Source organism: Pollachius pollachius (assembly GCF_949987615.1).
Source record: "Pollachius pollachius genome assembly, chromosome: 5".
Lineage (NCBI taxonomy): Eukaryota > Metazoa > Chordata > Actinopteri > Gadiformes > Gadidae > Pollachius > Pollachius pollachius.
In genome coordinates, this window is record NC_136938.1 from 23,273,479 (window position 1) to 23,299,470 (window position 25,992).

General features: G+C 45.2%; 1 protein-coding gene across 1 annotated transcript in view; it reads left to right on the plus strand.

The window, feature by feature from the left end:
• adamtsl3 (ADAMTS-like 3) overlaps positions 1 to 25,992 on the plus strand; it is a gene marked incomplete at its 5' end in the record, with an annotated part of 79,601 nt that overhangs the window by 35,825 nt on the left and 17,784 nt on the right. Inside the window, 9 exons of the mRNA XM_079737009.1 lie at positions 1,759 to 2,048; positions 2,468 to 2,597; positions 9,407 to 9,617; positions 10,174 to 10,353; positions 13,288 to 13,441; positions 15,152 to 15,910; positions 16,061 to 16,307; positions 22,816 to 22,943; positions 23,369 to 23,506. Coding sequence (XP_079593135.1) covers positions 1,759 to 2,048; positions 2,468 to 2,597; positions 9,407 to 9,617; positions 10,174 to 10,353; positions 13,288 to 13,441; positions 15,152 to 15,910; positions 16,061 to 16,307; positions 22,816 to 22,943; positions 23,369 to 23,506 — 2,237 coding nt within the window. The remainder of the gene's footprint in view (positions 1 to 1,758; positions 2,049 to 2,467; positions 2,598 to 9,406; positions 9,618 to 10,173; positions 10,354 to 13,287; positions 13,442 to 15,151; positions 15,911 to 16,060; positions 16,308 to 22,815; positions 22,944 to 23,368; positions 23,507 to 25,992) is intronic.

The window sequence follows — 25,992 nt, forward strand, 5'->3', positions numbered from 1 at the left end:
CCGCTCCTCCGCTTCTCTGCTTCTGCCTCTCTGCTCAGAGCTCATATCCTCAATGAGATGGCTCCTCTCACTCACACAAGCCCAACTCCCCCCAGCTTCACTGACACCTCTCACACACCAGCATTAATAGTGACAATCCATCCAGAAGATTACACTTTATATTGAAAAGACTGGCTGGGGTTGTGAGTCTCTCTGTGTGTGTGTGTGCGCGCTTACATTCATATTTGTCGACATTTGAATATGTGTATGGATTTTTTGGATAGTTTTGTGGATGGTTTTTGTATTTATGTGTATGCCTGCCTGCCTGCGTGCGTGCGTGCGCGCCTGCCTTCCTGTCTGCCTGCTCGCCTGTCTGCCTGCCTGTCTGCCTGCCTGGCTGCGTGCCTGCCTGCCTGCCTGCCTGCCTGCCTGCCGTGTGTGCGTTCCTGCCTGCCTGCCTGCCTGCCTGCCTGCCTGCCTGCCTGCCGTGTGTGCCTGCCTGCCTGCCTGCCTGCCTGCCTGCCTGCCTGCCTGCCTGCCTGCCGTGTGTGCGTTCCTGCCTGCGTGCCTGCCTGCCGTGTGTGCGTGCCTGCCTGCGTTCCTACCTGCGTGCCTGCCTGCGTGCCTGCCTGCGTGCCTGCCTGCGTGGGTGGGTGGGTGGATGGGAGTGGGTGACAACAGGAGTTGCGAGCAGTCGTGGTCAGATGTCGTCATAACCATAAAATTGAGTTGTCAATTGTGTGGCAAAGTGAATGACTTTGTCAGGAACAGGGTATTCATTTGGCTTTTGCACCGCTGGCTTTGTTTTGCAAGAGAGAGGACAGCGAAAATAACATGTTATTTTGCCAACATAACAGCTGTCCAGACCTGCCTTACTGCCTCTATTGTGAAATAATATTTTTTTTTAATAATAAGGCGAAACAGTCAAATTGTCACAATTTTCACTCTCCTGCTGAGTGTTTGTTACTAGCACGGAAAGTATAATTTTGGTTGGAGTGCTTCTTTTCATGTTATAGTCGATTAATAAGACAGAGATGAAAAAAAGAAAGGTAGTTGTGGAATTTGGCTTAGCCCCCTCTTTTTTAGCCACACGAGGAATAAATAGAAAATGAGATGAACTCAAAGATTCTTATGCCTAAATTCTTCAAACATTTCTCTTACCTCCTCATTGTGTTGATATCTGCTGGGATTGGGTGAGGTTGGAAGGAGAACTTAGTGAGTTATTATTTGTTTTTGGACTGCGTTGCTTGCGCAACCCGAGCAAAGTAATAAAAGTTGTTTTTTCCTTTTCAAAGTTTGGGTACAGAATGAGGGAGTTGTCCTTGAGTGTTGTAGTTCATGTCTATTACTATTAATTCTAGCACTGTGTGTGTGTGTGTGTGTGTGTGTGTGTGTGTGTGTGTGTGTGTGTGTGTGTGTGTGTGTGTGTGAGATGTGCACGAGTGTTTGCGGGTGTGGGTGCGTAGTGCTAGGAGTTCTTGAAGGGGATGACTAACTCCTCTGATGATCTGTGCTTACAGCCACCAAATAATTATCCCTTCTGTCTGCACATAAGCCATGTTTTTATATTTTTATAGCTTGTAGACATCTGGTGGTACTTAAAGCTTTGTATATGGAGGCCACATTAGCCGAGGCTGTTCAATGAAAAAACATGTTTTCTTCCCTATATATTTAAATAATCGAATCAATAAACCCATGGTATTTTATCCTATTTACATCAGCATACCATGCTGCAACCGTAATTGCGTTCTTCAATTCTGTCAACACATACTTTTTCAGAATAATCCCAGGGCCTTGGACTCCCTGCAGCGCCACCTGCGGGCCTGGAAGGCAGTCGCGGGAGCTGAAGTGCAAGGTGCTGCTGTCCTTCACCCAGACCGAGGTGGAGCTGCCGGACGAGGAGTGTGTGGACCACCGCCCCCCGCTGGAGAGGCCCTGCAACATGGGGCCTTGCGGCGGAGGGCCTGGTGGTCTCTCTCCTCCAGGGGCCCTCCCTTGGGGCCTCGGGGACGAGCTCCATCACTGGGACTACCGGGGCTTCACCACCTGCTCGGCAACGTGCGCCGCCGGTGAGGAACCACCCAGTATCGCGGCACCGTGCAGGGGCAGATAGTGCAAAAAGGAGAGGAGGCTGGAGAGTCTAGTCTAGTGGTCGGGTGTTTCAAGGACGTGGGTTCGAAACCCAATGTCAACAGTCTATCTGTAGGAACTCCTGAGAAGCTTAACCACTTTTCTGCTCATTAATGATGATAATGATGCCCCACGAAAAAAATGCCTCTCGGTTGTTTTGAATAACAGCACCTGACTGCCAAATAGTTTGAAAGTCCTCCTTAAGTATTCCGAGGCAACCGTTTGTTGTTTCTGTAATCAGCACACACACAAGTATCAGAAATGTAAAAACCAGGTTCACAGCGGCGCCTTTCCTACTACTCTCACGGTACATTTTCCCACCGTCCTCCAGACTGAACCTCTCCTATTCCCCCCCCAGGGAAGCAGATGGCGGTAGTGCGCTGCGTGGACCGGCGGCGGGGAGAGGAGGTGGACAATGGGCTGTGCGACCCAAGCAGCAGGCCCACGCTGATGATCCGCATGTGCAACCCCGAGCCCTGTCCTCCAAGGTGAGCATTGGGGGGGGGGGTTGTGTCAATATAGGGTTATTTATTTTCCCCTGAGTGCCAGCCTCTTTTCACCATTGTGCCGAGAGAGCCACCAAGGAGAGAGCGTATCATAAAATGAAACGAGGCAACATTAAAAAAAAAGCTTCACCCGGCGTCTTTTTTCAGACTCATTTTTCGCAGCCGCTCCGAGCGCTTCTGGTTGAAAACATCCAAACTTTTCACAGAGGTGCCTGGTGCCATCATTGTTGCTCCGATTTAGGCAACCAATAATTTTTTAATAGGGCGGGACTCTTCACCCTTATAACCAAGAAGAACATGGATGAGGAGCTTGTTCTGGTCGTGTCTGTCTATCCGGAGTTATAGGACGAGTCAGAAAGGAATATATACAAATATAGATAATAGATGCAGTGGGGCGATGCTAGTCTATCGTTCAGCACTGGAAGGAGGAGTGATATGTTATAGAAAATGCTATTGTCAATGTTGTCAATATTGTCAATGAAACAAAACATCACACGCGCTTCATCTAAGCCCTTTTCGGCCAGAGAACTCATCTAGGTCGACCCAAGCACTCACCTCCTCCTACGAGGTGGCTAACAGCGAACGGGGCAAATAGAAGAAGGACACACGATGTTATGTTGAGAGCGCTGTGGTCATGAAAACCTTTTTTTTTGCTAGAGCCCCATCTTGGGAATGATTTTTGCCATTGTCAACGATTTCTTCTCTCTTGAGCAAAGTCAGCACTGCCGGCTGCTATTCACGGGGAGCGCGTGAAGGCAAACCCCCGGCCTCGTGCCAAGATTCAGGGGTTTACTCGACTGTGATGGACTCAAATTGGCACATTTAAATCCAAGCAATAGAGCAGAAACAATAGGCGCTGTTTCTCCCGACACCCAGTAAGAAAGTCGGCCAACCACATTGTGGGTGTTGTCGCGCGGCCAAACGCGGTCTTTGTACACAAAATAAATATTAAAAAATTGCTTCAAAATATTGGAATCACTCATACGTGGCTTTTTCCTTACCATTTCCGTCCAATCTCCAAGTATATATGTTGTAGCAACAGCAATTTCAATGACGGATACTTTCACATTCTCGGCGTAATCTTCTTCGGAACATGGTTCAGGGATCTTCCTCTCGCAGCGTGGCTACAAACAAATTGCTTCCCCGGCTGGACAACCTAATTACCTCGGTGACTGCTGCGATCCGGCAGCAAATACCTCACACCACCCAGGATGTTTGCTAATCTCCCACAAAGGAGGGCTCCCGCCCCCTTCTGTGCTGCTATCTTGTTTGTGTTTCTTCTTTTAGATAGTGCATGGTAATCTTTTCTCACCTTTCATGTGTCTACATGATTCCGTTTTTCATTTATTGTTTCCCCTTTTTTTTTCTGTTTATTTCTTTATTTCTCTCCGTCTCTCATTATTTCTTTCTTTCTCTCTTCCTTCAAGTCTTTCTTTCTCTCTTCTTGAACTCTCTCTTGCATTGCTCGTGGTTCAATGCGAAGTCCGTGTAAACAAACCATTTCAGGCTGACCGGCCCTTTGATTACTGAACGCCCACCATGTTTTACAGTCGCTGTGTATTCAACAAATAACCAATCGACGTGATTGTGATTCGGGTTCCGTCCGAAGCGAGGCCAATGTTAACAGGCTACTGCTGTGATCTGTGAACAGAGCTTCTTCCGACCATGTCCCCCCTTTCTGCATTCAACAGGAACCTTCCTTCCACTCCTCCGTATTTATGTTTCCCCTTTGTTGATTTACCCAAACAGCAACGATGCCAGGAGGCCAGGAATGTGAGTTCACGTTCCGGGTCCCGCACGTTAATGTCATTTGAAATTCAGATACAGGAAAAGAGAGAGAGGGGAGGGAAAGTAAACCTGGGTACATCAAAGCAATATGTGAGAAAGTCCAGGAGTCTGGGCAGATAGAGATTAGCCAAGCGATCCCTAAATTGCCAGCGCATTCCGTGGAATTAGGGCCAGTAATTTGTACGTACACATCGAGCAGGTGGTTCCAATACAGCTGGCGAAAACACATCCACAAAATAATTTGGGCCCTCTGCAGGCAACGGGCACTAAAGGGACTCTGAGGTCGAGGAACGGACCGCAGGTTTGGAACATTGAGAGTTGGTTGCCGGCATTACACGCAAGATAAACACAGCGGGCTGAATCCCTGCGGATAAACAATGTGACGGCGTTTTGGGTTTTGTGTCGAAAGGAGAAGGAGGCAGAGAATGCATTGCAAACGCGATCCTTTGCTTTGTTGTGTGGGTTGTATGTCATATTTGGCTTCCTAACTATGAAGACAAGTAGCATGCAACCTAAACACAATGAGGCATTTAGCCGGCCTGCCAGTGGGATTGTGTGGAGAGGGAAACAGATTTGTTCTGTGGTGCTGCAGCCGAGTTCAGCAAAAGGCTTTCTGTCTACAGTGTTCCCACTTGAGGCAAAGAAAACAAGCAAACAAAAAGTAGAGTTAAGGTAAAGGAAAGGTAGAGTTATTGCGGGATATAGCAGAGGCCCACATAAATTCAATCTGATCGTCTGAACTTTGCATTTACATATGGTTATTCCCTGACGTTCAAGTAGCAGAAGCTGTTTGCATTTGATAGCAACGCTAGGACTTTCCAGTGGATTTTTTTTTCTATCCTCAGCAATGATTTCTAGCATCACTCACACTAGGCACTTTACAGTTTAGACCATGCATAATGTTTTTAATCTCACAATATGTAAACGACGAATGGTTTCTGGTGTGGTCGTAAAAAAAGCGGGCTTGGAAGTGTCAAAAGCAGATATTTCTCTTTGAAGGAAAAACCTTTATCCCAGCCAACATGTAAGCTAATCAGATGTGGGGCCAGATGCCAGGTCGCTGGGTGTGTGATTTACGGTGTATTTGTGGCTGTCGTGGAAACACACACGGCCCCAGCCAAGCTCCGGGAAAAGGATTTACCACACAGCTAATAGCGCACAGAACAACCTCACATTAAACAGCGACAACACATTTCGACACAAGGGCTACATAATGTAGGCCTACGCTACTGTATGGTTGACATACTGTCTTGTCATTGGCTTTTAATGGGATTTTTAATGGGATTGCAAGGCAACAGGGAGGAACCTGCTCATACTGCTGACACTGTCTGATTTGCTGGACAGGATGAATATAATTGTTTATTGTATTAACGGGGCTTATATAGTACAGACTTAGTTTATACAACAAACTGTGTGAACTGATTAAAAACATAGACATAATCCAGCCAATTACAAAGTGCTTATGGAGGATTCTGTTTGATTTTCCCTGACTGAATAGTGTAATGTAAACCTATTTTCCAGTCTACCTCTCAACTTTTAGGGTCAGGGGAGGGGGGCACGGCCCGGGGTGTTAGGAGGAGATTAATGGGAAGCTATTCATAATTTGTGCTCTGCGGGGGTGCTCATCATTAAAGCTGCGTGTGAGATCAGAGCTTGCAGTGGGTGAGGGTTCTTGTTCTAATTCAGAGCAGCTGAGAGCTCTGCAGCGAAGCTTGGGGCAGAAGCCTGTCTCCACTCCGCTGGCCAAGGGACAAACAGAGATCCTCGCCATGCTAATTGATTGGGTGAGGGTGTGTTTGTGTGTGTGTGTGTGTGTGTGTGTGTGTGTGTGTGTGTGTGTGTGTGTGAGTGTGTGTGTGTGATTTTGTGCATACTGATAATCCAAACATTTCAACCTCGACTGGGGATCGCTGTGCGCAATGTGATGTGTCTGAGAGTGCGTGTGTGTGCACACAAACACACACACGTGCACACACGCTAAGACATACACACACAAACACACACACGAAAATACACCAAGAGACAGGATTCGAGACTGCAACTCAACATGTTTCACGTATATATATAAATATATATATATATATATATATAGACAAACATACATGAATACATCATCATATAATATACATTATATAGAATAAGTTAATAATTCTGAATAACCATTTAAGTAATTAATGCCCCGATCAGAGAGAGCATGTTTCACACTGCCTTTTATCTTTTTAAGCCTACAGTTAAAAAACAAAACAGCTTGCTGCGTCTTTTGTTTACTGTTACCAGGCATCCACCGAATAACTGTTCGTAGCCTAACCTCTATTTAAACAACCATTGAAACATTTATCGTTCGTCCAAACATTAGCATAAAAAAAGGCCAGGCCGAGGGCACTTTGCTGGTTTTCCCTCCAAGTTGTTTACACTTGTTGTCCTTGCAACTACGGTAGGCACGCCACTCAATTCATCGGATTGGACGCCGGAAAAAACTGAAATGACCATGGCCTCTTCTCTGCTCTGAGTTGAAGTGATTTCAACTCGAGGCGTTCAGGGCGCTCCACAAACAAGGCAAAGGGCTCGAACGGAAAAACAAAAAACACTCCGCGCCATCAAAGTACAGAGGAAAACGTTTCACCCTCATTGAAAATAATTACAAAAAGCCACCCGGGGCTGCTGAAATGCATTTAAGTTTTATCTAACTCTAACTAACTCTAACTCTCGGTCTTCAGTTGCCCAATAGACCTTTTATAAGGATTAATTAAGGTAGCTGTGTGTTATTATGCACCCAATGGAAATATGCTAAATAAACACTGAATTCACCTTTGAGCTGTCACTTTTTTGTTGTATGACTTCTCATTTCATGCAGTGTCATGAAATGAGAAGATTTCAAAAGATATGGTTGTCTCCCTCATTGATGGCAAATGAGAACCCTTATTTAAGCTTACCAAGCTGGTAAAGGTGGAGGGCATGCAAAGCTCTTCATCCTCGACGGTATGTATGAGCATCTCCAGAATCCCAAATCCCACATATGAGACATTGATTCAGAATTTTCTTCGACCTTTGACATAAGGCAGGCTAATATATTGATTCAGTGACTTGCTTCTTATTTGAAATTACCCAGATCAGATCAGCTTTTGGTTTTGCTTTTAGATTTGCCAACGGATGGAATCCAGCAGGTTTTGTTGAACGGATTTATGTCCAACGGTCTCAAGCTCACCGCATGGTTTTATTCTGTGTCCTCTGCTTTTTATTATGTAAACAGATAGCTGTAGGACATCTCAGGAGGGCAGCAACTTTGTGAAATTATTTCCCCTTCTTCAGGATTTGGATTCAGATCATGGTTGTGCCATACCTGCCTTTGTCAAACAGTGTGTTGAAAACCTCCCTGACCTTTACTTGTCAAAACATTAAAGAGTATATTCTAGTATATTCTGTGACACTATCAAGTCATTTTTATCAATCATTAATTGAATGTTTTCCAAATTTTTATTTATTTGTTGGTTTAATGGATTGTCACTGATGGACAAGAATAGCTTAAATGGTATTGTCAAAGTGCTCCAAGGTAATTGGAGTCCAAAAGAGAGACTTGTGGTGTCCCAGGAAGCACAGAGAATCACCAGCCAATCGGACCATGTTCTCTCCAGTGAATTCCCTGTTATGCACTCCGGCAGACCAAACCACTATACTAAGTCCTTCATTGCTTCTGCTATCAGGCTATTAAACTTTATTAGATTATATATATATATATATATATATATATATATATATATATATATATATATATATATATATATATATATATATATGTATATTAAATAGCTGTTACATCTAATCCATTTACACTAATAGGGTTAGGCTTATTTCTATGTTTTATTTTATTTATTACTGCCTTGTCTCCTTGTTCTGACCCATGTATGTTGATCTATGTCCTCTGACACACTATCTTGTCTCGTCTGTGAGTCTTTTAAGTCTTTTAAGTTGTTTTTATGGACTGGGTAAGCTGCATATGAATTTTCCCTTCGTGGGATGAATCAAGTTGTCCAATTATGAATGAGTCTGAAGAGACATGACTAGATCTGAATAGAAAGTTTTGCATTCATAACATTATTGTGTTAATAATGTTCTTTCCCACACATGCCTAAGGGGCAAAACCGCACAGCATGATAGGAATCTACATTGTAGAAAGCTATTATGAATAGCAGCTCAGACAGCAACGGATTCCACAAAGATGACCTTGTCTGCGGTTTGTCCATGAATTACTATTTAAATACCAGTGTGACATTTTGTTTGGCTGAATCAATGGCCTGTGTTGAAAAAATAAGATTAAAACATGTACAAGACAGCATACAAACACTAAGAACGTTTTGTTTTGGCAATTACTTGGCATGGAATATTTGTCTCAAATTGGTAAATCTATTATCTTGAATCTGGATTTGTATTTGTTATTTTTGCTGACCATTAGTTACACAGGATATGGTTTTTGAAAAGGCCTGAGGTACAATAAATGTTACAAACATATGAAAAGTCACGACCAGCGTAGGGCTGTAGGAATAAACCAAGGTTACCAGCATAAGGTAATGTTATTCACCTAAAGAAGCTTGACCAAAGATGGTTTTATCTGGGTGGAGACATGATGAGGCCTAGCTTAATTAAGATTCCCTCTGGTCTGAGGAGCTGTTGCCATCCGTCAGTATGTTAAACCTAAATCGTATCGTTATTCTTCTTCTAATCTTGGATCCAGCAGTTCAGCAGCAGGGGGAGCTGGCACAGCTCCTGGGACTCGAACCGAAAACTGAAAGGGCTCGTCTGCCGTCAGACTTTACACAAAAATCGAAAGTCTGATTTGTGAGACTGTTCTTCTTCCAACCAAGTAGTGTGTGCTCTTTGACTGGTTGATGCTTGATTGATTGACCATGCCTAGCTGAGTTTATAGGCCTTCGTCCAGCGTGCTTGAGGCCTTGGCCTCCCTCAAACGCAGGAGCTCATGTGTTGGTGTGTCTCTTTGTGTTCCCAAGGTGGGAGGCGACGGCCTGGACGGCCTGCTCTGCCTCCTGTGGCGTGGGCATCCAGACCAGGAGTGTGTTCTGCACTCGGCTGCTCTCCCTGGACCAGCGGGACAGCGCTGGCGTCCCGGACCACGAGTGCAGGGAGTTCAAGCCCGCCATCCTGCAGCCCTGCAACCAGGTTGACTGCCCCCCCACCTGGGAGACGGAGCCCTGGCAGCAGGTGTGTGTGTGTACGTGTGTGTGTGTGTGTGTGTTTGTGTGAATATGTGTTTGTGTGTGTGTGTGTGTGTGTGTGTGTGTGTGTGCGTGTGTTTGTGTGAATATGTTTGTGTGTGTGTGTGTATGTGTGTGTGTGTGTGTGTGTGTGTGTGCGTGTGTGTGTCTATGTGTGTGTTTGTGTGAATGTGTGTTTGTGTGTACTTGTTTGTGTGCTTGTGTGTATGAGTGTTTGTGTTAGTGAGACAGGCCAACCAAAATAACATTTGCCATTCGTATGCTTTCCTATTTGTGTACGAGGTTCCCTGATTACTGTTAAGCGTTCTTAAGACCTTAAGCCCTTTTAACCGTGTGAGCGAAAGAAAATGTAGAAATCTGAAAAACATATCCAACTGCCTTTCTTTCGTCATTCCCTTCACCAACATCTCTCTTTCTTTCTACGTTTCTTTATTTGTCTCTCACCTCCTTCCCTCTTCCCTTGCTCCTTTCCTTCTGTCTTTCTTTATTTCTATCCTTCTTTCCTTCCTCCCCTCCTTCCGTCCTCCCCGCTCTCCCTGCAGTGCTCCCAGTCGTGCGGTGGGGGCGTCCAGGTGCGCAAGGTGTTCTGCAAGCAGCTCCTGTCCACGGGGGCCAACTGGAGGCTGGGGGACGGGGCCTGTCCCGGGGCGAGCCCCCCCGCCCGTCGCCCCTGCGCCAACGCAGACTGCCTGCCCTTCCTGGGGGGAGGAGAGTGGGGCAAGGTGAGAGAGATGGGAGGGTAGGGACTCTCTGACTGTGATATATGTTGTGTTTGTATTTAGACCACGGCCTGGGTGAATACGCGGTTCTGATTGGATGGAGGGGTGTTGATTGACTTTTGATAAACCTACGTGCAAAAATGAAGGTGCAAAAATGAATTGGATAGAGGCAAATTTTCAGCCGGAAAAATGTATGAATGGCGTGGTGTGAAAACGTGGTTCACGCGGTGTTCGCGCAAGTTCAATATTTGAACCTTCCTGTGAATTTCAGTTCATGCTTTGTCATGACAGCCTATCAGCGTTCACTCCCTGAAGTCAAGATTAAACCGCAAAATGGAGGAGAAAGTAATAGTTACCATTTGCGGACTCCCGGAGCTGTATAATATCTATATAATATAATATAATATAATATATAATATCACAGTTGAAAGTTGTGTGCGCCTCCGGATGATATTATGAAACCCATAAAGGACAGCGTGGGGTTCTCTGACGTCTGTGGTATTTCCACAACAAGTTAAGACTCGCAATGGTGGTTATCTCATGGTTGAGGAAGAATTGGCGGAAAGAAACGGGGCGATTATTCGCTTTGCTTTTGGTGTGAACGCACATTAATGCGCAACATTTCCTCAACCCTCATATCAACTTGCCGGCGTGAGCTGAACAACCCTGTTCACTCTTACATCAATGTACATTAAGCACAAATATAACATCATACTAGCACTGAACCGGAAGGCAACATTAAAGAACTCTCCTCTTAAATGCAGAGCATTGAAAAGGCTTCCTGAAATCAGTTGTGCTCTAAGGTTATGTGCTACTCTGCCATTGCAAACTCACATCTGTTGGTCCACTCACCATCTGATGACCAAAATGCATTTTAAAGGTCCCATGGCATGCTACTTTATGGATGCTTTAATATAGATATTAGTGGGCCCCGACCACATTATTTAAAGACGTTCCCGAAATTCAGCCGTAGTGCAGAATTACAGCCACTACGATCAAGTTGCACATTGAGCTTTCCCCAAATGTGCCGTTTCGGTGTCTGTAGCTTTAATGCAAATGAGGAGGAGAGAGGCGGGTCAAGGAGGAGGGTGGGGGTGTGGCCCTGAGCAGCTTGCAGCCACGGATGTATCACAATGGCGAGGCGCACACCGCCTTTAGCCGTGTTCTGTAAATATTCTAGAACACACAGGAGTCCTGGAGCTCTATATCTAAATAATATCATAATATACATATATATCTATATCATATAATATACATTATCACGGCCAAAAGCTGTGTGAGCCTCCAGACGATATTATGAACCTCAAACAACCGCGTCGGGTTCTCCGACGTCTCTGGTTCTTCCACTTCCACATCAATCTGAAGTAGACTGAACTGCTCGCTGCCTGCTGCCGGCTGCCCGCTGCCGGGCAGTGGTGCTTCGCGGCGGTTGTGCCTCGCGGTAACCGGCGGCAGGCAGCATGTCGCAGTTCATGTACTTCAGGGAGTCAAAGCCAAAGTTCCTTTCCCCCAATTCCTTCTCAACCATGGCTGAGATAACCCCAACTACAGTCTCGTTGTGGAAACACAAGAGACGTCAAAGAACCGACGTGTTATGTGCCATAACACCAACAGCAAACACTTGCGTTACAGTGTGTTTAATCACACACACACGTGGCGCTCGCACGGTCGTGTCTCATTGGCGGGCCAAATTCTCTTGGCGGGCAAGGCAGAGAAAGGGGAGGAGCTTAGAACCTTTATGACGACATATGGGACCACATTCCAAATCAGCGCACTTCAGCCTCCGTTTTTTCAAAGGCGAGCAGAACACCTAGTGCTCATTTTACACTGAACACAAGTTTTAGCCACTGGGGGACCATAGGCAGGCTAGGAGAACTCATATTTATGTTAGAAAACCTCATAATGTGAGATTTTCATGCCATGGGACCTTTAAATTTGTGGCTGCAGTGGCTAAATATGTATAACAGAAAAAAATTAAATTCAGCGAATATCTTACTTAAAACAAGATTGAGCTCACCTTGTATTTCTGTCTGGATAAATGCTACATTATTCAGTTTGGGCAATCTCACCTCGTCTTTAAAGGAGTCTGGCTGACAGTATAGAAAGGGTTAGCTTCTTCGTTGAGTGGTCGTTAGTAAAATCTTCTCTATTCACTGTAATAAGGTAACGTCCGCATTCCATACGTATGTCCTGTTCACTGATTATGTTACAGCCATGGGTCAGACCCATATATTTTGTCAATTGTAAATTGAAATTGAAATTGAAATTGAAACATCTGTGTTTCCAGGAACGGAAACACAGGAAAGGTTTTATTTTGAGACCTAATCGCCAACAACATGAATCAACTTTATATTTTAATGATTCCCTATTGGCATAAGCGGGGTAATCCACTCTGAGGCATGCGGCCATTCAAAAAGAATGCCTGATGCGATGTGGAGGGCGGAGATGTACTGAGTTTCCTCCTGAATATCCTTTACCCTCCTTTAGCATTCATTGATGCTTTACCCCGACTTCCTCCTTAAGGACTGGCCTCTTAGTTCACTGTCACTTTTGATAAAAATGTCTGCTCATTCACTAAATAGAACAAAAGTTACAATCATTTCAATGTATTACATTATATCACATTCAGCTCTGTAATGCTCCGTTCCAAATTCCTTGTGAAGTAAAAAAATAACCTACAACAAATCACAGGGACAGATGGTGCCAGGGAAAACGTGTTCATGAGATAACCCTTTCCGATTGGCTACCACTCTGGGTAATGTTCGAGCTAATTAGGGATGGCAATTGAAAACACCTGCCAACCCTTGGTTCTGAGGGCTGTTCCAGAAACGAGGTGTCTGAAACATGTCTCTCTCTCTCTCTCTCTCTCTCTCTCTCTCTCTCTCCCTCTCTCCCTCTCTCTCTCCCTCTCTCTCAATCTCTCTCTCCCTGCTGCAGTGCTCTGTGTCGTGCGGCCTAGGGATCCAGCGCAGGGAGCCCGTGTGTCGCCGGCTGTCGGCCACGGGCCAGCAGGTGACCCTGGCTAAGGGACTCTGCTCCGGCCTGGCCTCCCCCCCCCTCGTACGCACCTGCCGCATGATGGCCTGCCCCAGTAAGGATGCATACAGGAAACAGCCTATATCAACGCACACGCACGCGCACATACGCACGCACACACAAACGCACACAAACACACAAACATGTTATCTTTCACTCAAACACGCACACACACACACACGCACGCACGCACACACACAAACACACACACACACACACACACACACAAACACAGACACACACACACACACGTTATCTTTCACTCAAACACACACACACACGCACACACACACACACACACACACACAAACAACACTCACCACAGATTATTATTTACATTTACAAAACAACCTGGATCTTAACGCATGCACTTACCCAGAATCGCATGCATTCACACACACACACCACAAATTATTATTCATGCTCATTTACAAAACAACCTAAGTATAGCCACATGCGCTTACACACAATCACATGCATAAACACAGACACACACACACACACACACAAACGCACACACACACACATACACACACGCACACACACACACGGCAGATTATTATTCATGCACAATTACAAAACAACTTAAGTCTATACACATGCGCTTACACACAATCACATGCATAAACACACACACACACACACACATACACACATAAACAAATACATTAGTATTCATACAAGCAAGCACATTAACAAGACTAACTATAACAAATGCATACACACACATCACAGTGGTAAACGTGCATTAACCAAAAAGCAGTTCCAAATGAATTCAATAGCATTCACACAGACATTCACACTAACACATATGTTTCCAATGGCTGCGCACTGGGCACACTATTTTGTTGGCTTGACAAACGTAACAGCGTTATCTGATGTAAGTGAGACACGGCTGATGAAAGCCACGTTCCACATCCACCATCAACACATCCTGCTTACGAATTGAGACTCCATTGTTTCTGGATAAACAATCTCCCTTAGAGACGGGCACGATGGATACATGAACAAAATAAATAAAAGACATTTAGACATGAAATAACCGGAAGAAATGTGCGATGTGAAATGGGCATAAAAGAAAATGCGGCTAGGATAAGAATTCGGTGCGTGAACCACTGTGTGTACACGTGTGTTTCTGTGTATGTGTGCTCATGTGTGCATGCGTGTGTGTCTGTGCAGTGGCGGTTGGTATCTACAAGTCATATGGAAGCGGAGGTCAGCAGTTGTTCATTTGGCGGGGGGGGGATAAAGATTGCAGGTTACCTGCAGTGGTAGGGAGCCCTTCTACTGCCAATCAACTGCCTTGGAGGGCGCGGATCGGAAACAAACAGATAGATAGAGATATCTTACCATTAAAGAACTGCATTGAGCCTCCCTTCTCAACACTCTGACCCCGGACTCTTGATCGCCGATCCGATAATACAGTGGAACTAGACGTTGGTGCGGTGCATTCATTTAACATCTGGCGTGAACTATCAACCACCCGTGTCCAAACAACAAAACAAAGACTGAGTAAGAAAATGTCCGATGTGTCCACGCATTGCTTTAGGCAAGGCAAGGCGAGGCAACTTCATTCATATAGCACTATTCATACACGAGGCGGACTCAAAGTGCACCACATTGAAACATAGTCATCGAATTGAAAACAAAGGCAAAGTTAAAAAAAGAAAGTGCAATGTGTTTAAGATGAAGCAAACAGACAATGCAAACAAGTAATGAAATAAAAGAACTTGACTTATAAACGATGAGATTGTTTCTTCCCCAGAGCCCAGGAAGGAGCAGAGACCCAAAGAGGCCCCAGGGCGGCGGCCAGGGCTGCAGACCAGGGGCTTCGAGGAAGGGGTGAAGAGGTGTCCCTTGCTGCAGAGCATCCACCGCGTCTACATCCAGGTCCGGCCCGAGAGACGTCTGCACCTCAGCATCGGTGGCCACGCCTACCTCCTCTCCAACACCTCACTGGTCATCAAATGCCCCGTCAAGCACTACCCCAAGAGCTACATTCACTGGTCCAAGGACGGCCGTCCCCTGGTCAGCTCGGAGCGCCTGGGCGTCTCCAGGTCTGGGTCCCTGAAGGTGCACTCCCTGGGCCCAGAGGATACGGGGCTTTACAAATGCCGCGCCGGGCCCGCCTCGGATATCTTCACCCTTCAGGTCATCGGCGGTCCAACAGGAAGGAGTTCAACAGACAAGGAGTCATTTCCGCTGATTTCTGGAAGTTTGCGCCCAACCAGGGAGGAGTGGATGATGCCGTCGTGCCACAGCCACCGCTCCCAAGTGGACATGGTGCTGTCCCTCCGCAGGTGGCTGAATCAGTCGGCCGTCGCTGTCTCTCTGCTGCCCCCCGGTGTCCAGGGGGTGGTCATGCCACCGGGGCTCCAGGAGAAGATGGCTAACATCACCCTGCAAGCTGACGTGGGAGAAATTAGCCTGGAGCAGGCGTCCAGGCACATCTCCTCGCTGCTGACTCAGATGTTTGCTGGCCATCTCTGGAACATGCCCAGACAGAGCACCACACGGGGTGAAAGTAATTATGAATTTTCCTGGCAGTTAAGTGATTCGCTAGGAGGCTGCATTTCACTTTGATACTTTTAAGAGCTTTAGCTCAGCACTTATTTCTTGAACGTGGAGAACTCTCTTTTGCTAATCAGATACGCCTTCTGACATTTCCTTTCAGGCAGACTGCCCAATTGGTCTGAGAACGTGGGAACCAGGGGGCCACGGAGACCCACCATCGTCCGAAGGCGACAGAACCACATGACCGGCGCCACCACCTTCCAGAAGAACCTGAGCTTCAGCGTGGGCCAGGTGGCGTTCCTCACCAACGGGACCCGCCTGCTGACGCTGTCCTGCGCGGCAGAAGGCTCCCCGAAGCCCACCCTGACATGGACCAAAGACGGAGCACCGCTACAGCACACTGACCGGTAAGCTGACCCTACTATCATCCAATTTGTGCGCTTTCACTGGAACATTTTGGAAATGCATGGTTGGCTTGTAATGCATTGGTGGGTGGGGGGGGTAAAAGAGGGCTAAAGTCCTTATTGAGAGTACACAGAATTCAATAAAAAACTAATGACAGATGATCATATACATACAAACAGGTTACGTTTGAATAGTCGTTCCGAAGAATTAAATTTAATTAAGAATATTATGTTAATAAATGCCGGGTGTAAAATCAGAATACCAATCTCTATAAGTATGCAGTTTGTGTAGTTATCCACTGTGGCGGATGGTAATTCCCTCTGTTTGGAGGAAAACATTTCTTGACATTGTCATTGTTTCACAATCTGCTCATAGTTTTTCAATACCGTACGTGCTAGTTGCCTCGGGTATAAATAGACTGTATCAACAACAAAGAATCCATAGAATCCTTGCAGCCGAACTCTTAGGAAAGCGAGAATGTTCAGCGCGGGTTGATTGTTTTGTTTTTCTCAAGTATCTTCCACTTGAGTTTGTCAGTGTACGCCAAGCCGGGAAGGATCTTCAACATTTTTAACCGAATTGCACAGCGCTGCCCCTGGGCCAAACGCCGAGCAGTGGGATGTTTAATGCAGTTATTAATATGATAAAGCACCTGGTGCCAGCCGTAGACGCTCCTCTTTGTATTCCACACATTTCCGTGTCCCCGCTCCAAGCGAGGAATTGTGCAGGCACATTACATATCACATTGAACTCTGTGGCTCGGGATCATCTTCGCTCTCTGCGTTATTCCCGAGGAGAAAACAGAGTAAATGGGTCTACAGTGACCTTTATGTAAATGTTGTCAACAGAAAGAACACGGTGCATAGAGAGGGAATGCTCCCGAGTCCGTGACTGGTTTCTGGTGTCACTGAGTCTTTTTTTTGTGATGATGCGGCAGAAATGCTAAATACTTTGGTGTAATTTTGCTTCCACTGTCACTGTGCATGATCAGCAAGTTTGCTTCTTATAAATTACAGCAAATAGGGTGTCCTTCACAAAGAATGCATATTAGCTTATCAAATACGTTGAAATAGTTACGTTTTTGTATTGTTCTTGTAACGGCATAGATTTTAGTAGGATGATAATCTGCGTGGCGGCCCTCCCCTGGAGAGTAGCCATGAGGCATGGCATATACAATTCTTCAAGAATGCCTAGTTAAAAGTATGTTGATGGGTGCTGTTTCTAATCTGGGAACACTGGGTCAATAAATATGGATGCAGTTCTTTGAGGGGGTTCTTTTGACCACACATACAATGTGCAAAAACGTACAATGTGTTCAAATTATAATGTACAAATCTCCTATGCCCCTGTATTTTTTTTATTCCCGAAGTACCTCGTCTGAAGTGCTGATTGAAGTATGAGCACTCGTAATTCTCTGCAATATTATTCTGCTGTGTCTGTGTGTGTGTGGGTGTATGTGCGTGCACGTCCATGTGAGTTGAGTGGGCGATTGCATATGGAAGCCATCACCAGAATGCTCAGGGCCCTGCCAATCATAACCCAGCTCAGGACTGACTGCTCTGGGAGAGAGTGTGTTTTCTTAGCCCTCTCTCTCTCTCTCTCTCTCTCTCTCTCGCTCTCGCTCTCACTCTCTCTTTCTCGCTCTCTCTCCATTTGACTCGATCTGTCTCTTTCTCTCTCGCACGACATGCCCTTATTCTCTATTTCCTTATGGCTCTGTTTACAGGCAGTGACAGCCGCTGGACTCCACTGTGCTGTGATTGAGTTGTGGGTTCAAACCCCGCTGTGTCCGGCCCACGCTCCAAGACATCTGAGTTTGTCGCTACGAGGCAAAATATATTCGATTTGGGCGAGATTTAAGGAGTTTGCGAATGTTAAGAAGATTTGATTTAAATGCCGGATGCTTTCTCGAGGTTGCTATACTGTGTGTGTGTGTGTGTGTGTGTCTGTGTGTGTGTGTGTGTGTGTATTTGTATGTGTGTGTATGTGTATGTGTGTGTGTGTGTGTGTGCTTGTGTGTGTGTGTGTGTGTGTTTTTCAGGCTCCCTGTTGGGCAGACATCTTTCGAGGCAGACATGGTTTTGCTCTTACGGGATCCACTATCCCAAATCTATACCAATAAATTACATATCTGTTCTTGTGTTCGCTGCTGTGGAATACTGAGATCATCCAAGGGGAGATATAAATCGTCAATAATGGACTTAGAGGCGCGAACAAGTTAAGTGAGATTTGTCCAACCATGGGAGGAAAAAAAACACCCACATTACGGTCCTGTGGGGGCCGTGGAAGACTGAGGGAACATCCAGACCTGGCGTACTAGATGTGAGAGGAGTTTTGCATTGACCCAAGTCGACTGCAAGAAGAATGTTGGGCAAGAGAGCAGCAGAAGGTCTCTGGAAGACAGACTGTAGAGGTTGCTCTCAGTACACCGAAGATCCATCACCCTCCGTGTTATCCGGTGGAGCTCGCAGCGATGTGTGAACAGCTCGAATGACTTTTTCTGACATATTACCGCATCAATAATACATTTCTATTTCACTCAACTCTTTACTTTTTCTCTCCACACACATACACTGTTTATGCTTTAGTTTAATTCCTTTCAGTACTTTCAATGTCACCCAAAAGCTCTTTAAAAGTACTTTATTCTGTCATGCACTCTTCCTTCTGTATGCACCAATGGGCCATTTAGGTGAAAGAAAGGTCATAAATAGTTTCTAATACTGAGCAAATATCTACATTCACCATATGTTGACCCCCAGAATACCCAACGCAGTTAGTAGGCTGACATAAAAGTACTCCTTACACTCACCAAATATCGATCATCATCTCACTTCTTTGAAGGTGTACACATTAAGTAGTTTGTTAAATATACTGGCCATAGCAGTACATTTGGAGAATGCTCTATCGAGTCTAAACATTGTAATTTCATTCAATTAAAAATTGTTACTTTGCAGTTTGTTAGATACAGAATGTTTTATATCATTCATCCGACATACATAAATGCTTAAATTGGACAACAAAGGTTTATATAGACGGCTATAATGCAATGTTCATGTTTGGGGCATCATTGATAATTATTTGGGCTCTCAAGGGAGATATTTAAATGTTATAATGTATAATTGAACAAGGATTTTGGTATGAGCACATCCCTCTTAAACCATTTAAGACTGATGGAAGGTGGGAGAGGTTCAATTGAAAATCAACATTTCGGCCATGAAAGATTTTACATATTATCACGTACATATTACCCCCTACATAATACATTAATATTCCCGCTAACTCTAGGAATTAACCATCAGCACATCAGAGCAATCACGACTCTATACATATACTATAAATGTAATTTTTAAATTTATGTATTTTCTTTTATATCCATGTGTAGCACCTTTCATGCAGCACATCCCAGCTCTGAACTCCCAGACTGCTCAATACCTCAACTTGCATCACCCTTTTCCCCTAAACACACACACACTCCTGTTTCTCTCCTCACAACCATAACTTTAAACTTTATGGACTGGACCGCCAGAGAAAAGAAAACAGTTGAGCAGGAAGCAGTGGGAGGAGGGAGCGAAGGCCAGGGAGAACAGAGAAGATGTGCAGCGCCCTGGTCTCTCAAAGACAGGAGGCTGTGTGGCTCTGCTGCACCTTTGACCTGCACTTGATTGTATCAGAGTCACAGACCGGCCTCGGAATGAAGTGAGACTGATACGAGACAATAGGGATGCTCTGGGCTGCTCCGGGTCATGCTGTGTCATCCAAGCATACGTATACACTGTCTTGGTGGTTATGTCCCGGCCAAGGACAAAATGAAAATGAATGGATTCCACTCTTGTTCTTTCTCGATTTTACTTTGTATTGTGGAATTGCTATTCTTTCCCTCTGTACAACTTGTGTGGAGGACCGGGAACATTCGGTTGTTGGCCCATACTAAATGTACAGAACAGTATTTTGAGTGGCAGCGAGTAAAACACAGCTGCAGGGCCGTAGAGCATATCTGCAGCATATTGGCCACCGGGGCGACTGTATACCGGTACCTTTGATTGTGTTATGTTAAGGTTTAGTATAACACATGCAGCACGATCTCCAGGCAGTACCCAGCTCCCCTGCCGAGCTGTTTGCGTTCACAGGACCATGACAGTGTTTCACACTCTTCACGCTTTTAGAGGTTCTGGGGTCTCTGTGCTGACTCCGAGGTCCCCAGTTGTACTATTATGAGGTGAAGTCACGCTGCATCGCCTCACCTGGTGAGGTGTGTGGATTGGGGGGGGGGGGGGTGTTGGGATGGGTTGGGGAGGAGTAGAGGGGGGATTGTACTGGATGCAGAAGGGCTATAGATACAGATAAATTGGATGCAGAGGATGCTACAGATTTTGTTCTTCTTCTCTTTATTTCACCTTCTTCTTTAAGGTGAAATAAAGGATGAAGGTGGCCTAGCAATTATCCAGAAACCTATCATTATTTTTTTCTATGTAAATGCAGCATTTTGAGGATAAAATATGCTGATTCTGGACTATTGAGAGGATTTCTGTGTATATGTGTGGCTGGGATTGGGCTTTTGAAAGAATGTGTTCAGTTGCACGTTTTGTGTGTGTGCGTGTTTATGTGAGTGTGAAATTGTGGACTGTGCCTGTGAGCATGTGAAATTTCTGTGTGTGTGTGTGTGTGGGGGGGGGTGCTTGTATGCATGTGTGCGGGATGTGCATATGAACATGTGTGCACATACGTGGGTGTATGTGGGATGTGCCGTGGGTATATTTTCTAAACGTCCTGCTTCCCATGTTTTCCCCGGAACCTGGGAGTTGGATTGTTACACCTCAGAGACCCATAAAGCTCTGCAGGGCTTTTAACTGTTCAGGTCTGCTCCCTGTCACTTCCTACCGCGAAACACGGCTGCCGCGCATATATATATATATCACCCCACCGCTCTCTGTCCACCTCATCCATTCATCTGTGTAACTCTAAACCCAGGACCAGGCTGCAGGTTTATCCTTAAGCCCAACTTCTAACAAAGTCTCAGAAAGTAAATTCTGCTGGATATGGTCCAGCAGTATAAACCGTTAAATCCACTGGCGTTAAATTACTAGGGATGGATATATATACATATATATAATATGTTATAATATATATATATATATATATATATATATATATATATATATATATATATATATATATATATATAGTGAAGTGTACGTGAGCATCTGAGCATCTGGCAATGCAATATGCATCACAATACGAGAGTCCCGAATCAGCCTATAGTGTTAGTTATTATCTATTTAGTGTATACTGAGTTGTCATAAGGATATGTCTGTACATGTTAACACAAATTACATATGATACAATGTACTCTTAAAATATCCGACTGATATTATTAATTGAACCGTGCTGAAGTTTAGATTTATTGATGTGCACCATCTCTCTCATGGACCTTGTCTGGTTTGCCTGATAGAAGGCCAAGTCTGTGTTTCCTTCCTGTGGCCTAACAGTGTTTATTCCTTAATGAGGGCGGTCTCGGATCTGAATGATGAGGTGAAATGAGGCTACTATGCTATACTGTTGATTGCTGTGTATAGCAACGTAGCATGGTGGTATTAAATACAGATTGTTCCTTCGTCATTGTTTAGACAAGCAAATATCGGGGAGGAGGGAAAGTGAAGTGTTTCATCGCGACTCCTGTTTCACAGATGCTCTTGTTCTGGCTTTGATTAGAATTTACCGTGGTTCTTCCTCTTGTTACTAAACAGATAAACTCGATACAACTGCTAATTGCACGACTGAATAATAACACAGATGCTAACAGTGTTTTATGTTGTCAAGTGCATGTTCAAACTCTCCAATGTAAATATAAACAGGAAGACAAGAGAGAGAGAGAGAGAGAGAGAGAGAGAGAGAGAGAGAGAGAGAGAGAGAGAGAGAGAGAGAGAGAGGTATTAATATAACATAAGCCTTTAAGTCGTTTTAGTAACTGGACTATAATGGGTCTGTTTGGAAAAATATGTTTATGTGGTGTTTTTCAAGACAGAGTTGTGTACCTGGAAGTTATCCGATCCAGCTATCAGTTATTGCTTTCAAAGCTTGCTTTCAAATCGTCCATTTACTCCCTCCCCACGTATTCTAAACGAAGAGTAGAGCTCTACAGTAGTATTCATGCCAGGGGGGATAAAAACTGTCCTTTCAATATCGTCAGTGCATTTTTTCGTATGCAAGAAAACCCCCTCTGAAATATGAGCTTGCTGTGCTGGCTACACCTGTTGTCAAATAGTCTTGCATCCTTACCATATTGAACCTTACCAGCATTTTACCCTTCCTATCTACAACTCTTCCGTTATTTCACCCTTCTGATATTTAATCATCCTATATTCTGCCCTTTTGATATATATTAACTTTCCAATATTATTCCCTTCCAATGTTTTAACAGTCCGATATTCTGCACTTCTGATACTATAACCTTTCGATATTTGCATAACTTCAATATTCTAACCTTCCGATGTTCTCTCCTTTTGCCTGCAGGGTGTCCTGGGATAGCAGTGGGGGTCTCCAGCTGTCTCAGCCCAGTGTGGCTGACCTGGGCCTGTACACCTGCACCGCCTCCAACACCCTGGGCTCCGACTCTGAGTCCTCTCGGCTGAGAGTAGCCGGTCAGTGCAGACAAGCCATCCTCGCTCCTTCTACTATTCACTATTTATTCATTGAGCAGACGCGTTTATCGAAAGTGACTTACTTATTTTTGATTAACGTCATTATGGTGAAGGTAGGAGACATCTTTCTCAAGGAGAATACAGGTAGCACTGCGGACATATTGTGGTATCAAACTTGTATTGTTCAGCTGGGAATTTAAACACCACTTCACTCTCCCGACCCCGCTTCTCCCTCTGAAATGGAGTGCTTGTGTGTCAGGTCAACTGGCTTTCAGTGGCCCAAAACCTAAGGTCTATATTCTACGTAGCATCAAATCAAACTTTATTATTACAACACCTTTCAGGCGCAACGACAGTTGAGGATACCAGTCTGGTTGAATCCCTCAGCCTCTTATCCTTTGTTTTCTCCATTTGAAACCCAACAGAGCCACCAGCCATCGCAGTTTCCTGGAGGAACATCTCAGACGTGGGGACGGTGGTGGGACAGAGCCTTAGGGCTGCGGTGGGGGGCCGCGTCAGTGTGCGTCCGGGGGCAAACCTCACCATCGACTGCCCTGTCACTGGTGGGTCAACACTGTTGGTCAATACTTTGGGTTTGGCGGGGTTCTGTTCTGTGTAGATAAGAGAAGTGCCCTAAGAGGTTAATTTAAGAGGGTGTTTAGGTTAAAAAGCTAATTGGGAACATATCGACACTCTTGATCCTTGTTGTCTTTGGTCATTACTTTGGGTTTTGGCGGTTTGTGTGCGTCGATGGGCGAAGCTGCCTCAGAGGTGGTTTTCTTAGATTCAAGTAAAAAAAACCTGTGCGAAGGCTTAAAAATACGCTCGGGAAAATGTTTGTACTCGTAACGCTCTACCTTTAAGTGGGTTTAGATCAGCTGTGAAATGATGAAACAGTTTAGTGCCACCATGCACCTATCCGCGCTGTGACGGAAAGGAAAACGTAATTGATCTCACTTTAAGTGGCGTTTTTCAAAAAACGGTGCAAGCTCGAGTTGAGGTGAACGCCTGCGGAGATCAAGAACAACATTATTTCCTCCCCCCCGCCCCCCCTCTTCTTCTCAGTTCCAACAGCAAGTGGAGGGAGGAAAATGCAATTTTGAGCAGTTATAAAACACATTTCTCCCCAGGCAAAAGCATTTGGTCATGGCAGAGAACAAAGCCAGTGCATGTTTGATGTTTGGAGGATTTCTGAGTCGGGAATCAACGGTGCAGGCTGGCATCCGCCCTTCATCTCAGCGGGATTCGGCCCGGCTTACGCACGGCTCTCGAGTTTTTGTGACACGTCTACTCAGAACACACTCAGGTCCACAGCTGGCCTTCCCGCAACACAAGCCAGCTTCTTAGTCTCCTGGCCCCGCTGAAATAACTCTGGTGGAACCGTTGCTGTCGAATTCGCTACCTTGCCCCAAGGGTACCTCAACGCAGAGTCTTAAGAGAGTATTAAAGGTTCTTCCTTTCCCTATTATTCCTGAGCTGGCTCTTGCTCCTCAGAGCAACTGGGACAGAAGTATTGTGTAATGTAAGATGTTTTAAGGTGGGGTGCCGCCCAGGGACAGGTCCTGTAAGAGAAGCTAGAGGGGCTGCGATCCAAGGCCAGCCTGTCAGACCCCCTGTTATTGGCTTTAGTCATCAACCACGGCCACCTGCCGGGTTCAACACCGCCCGGCCTGTCATTCAACGCCACAACATTTACATTGGAGTTGTCCCACAAGCCCTCTCTTTTCTCACTCTCTCATTTTGTCGTTTGCTCTCTCTTTGCTCTCTCTAAGTGCTCCCTTTCTCTTTTTCTCTATATTTTTGTTTTCTCTCTCTCCCTTAGTATGCCTTTAATTGTATACTGTGCCTCTTGTTCTGTTGTTCTCTCTCTCTTTCTCTCTCAGTCTGTCTCTCTCTCTCTCGCACCCTTGTTTTGTTGCTCTTTCTCTCCTTCTCTCACTCTGTATTCTGTTCTGTATCTCTCTCTCTCTCTCTCTCTCTTTTATGTATTTTTTCTTGTATCTTGTCTATTGTGTGTGTACACGTCTGCCCTTGTGTGTATCTGCCTGTGTGTATTGCAGTCTAATTTAGATGAAAACGCCAAATTACCCCCGTTATAGGAACAGCTTCTGGCTTACGGCACATTAAAGCTTGTATTTTTTCATGGGCTCTTGTCATCACCTAGTAATAGGAGGAGAAGATTGAGGTTTCTTGTGTGTGTGTGTGTGTGTGTGTGTGTGTGTGTGTGTGACTGTGTGTGACTGTGTGTGTGTGTGCCCATGTGTGTGCCTGTGTGAGTGAGTGTGTGTCAACATGTCAACAGGCAGCAAAGCCCAGTCAAATGAAAGTCAAAATAACAGTCTTTCATCTCATGCAAGAAGCAGAACGGGAGGAGAGGAGTGGAGAGAGGCAGATAGAGGGAGAGAGAGAGTGGGTAATGGAGTGAGTTAAGGGTGGTGGAATAATAAATATAACACATTGCGATGGGTTTATAGAAGCGGCTCTCTGCTGCTCTTTCCACAAGAACAAGCCACCAAATATGTCCGGCCTACCTCTGGGCCACGCGGATAAGGTTCTCTCATCGTGGTATATACGTGAAATGGATGAGTGGGTGATATTTAGCTAGCCTTTGGACTGACCTTCACTTTAAGAAAAGGTTACACCGTCAAATAAAGTATCAGACCTCTGAGAGAATCACCTCATTTGATGCCTTTAACACTAAGAAGCTTGGTGTGAAAGCTTTTAAGACGGACGTTATAAGGACTCTCGCCCCCTGAGGGTAGCTGTTATCAAGCCAGTATTCCATGCAGTATAGCGATGCTTACTGGGCATAAATACATTCTACACGACAGAGACTGCGCACATTAGATACCGAATTGGTTCCCGAGCAACTCTGCAAGAGATACTGATGATATTTTGAATTGGCAAATTGGCAAAGTGGATTAATTGGCAGTTAATAAGACCTGCATGTTAGGCCCTCACCCACCCTGCCACCGGACAACGTGGGACCATCTGTGAGTGCTGTGGCCTTAGTTTCCTGTGTGTTTCCGCACCACTGGCATTAGTCGGC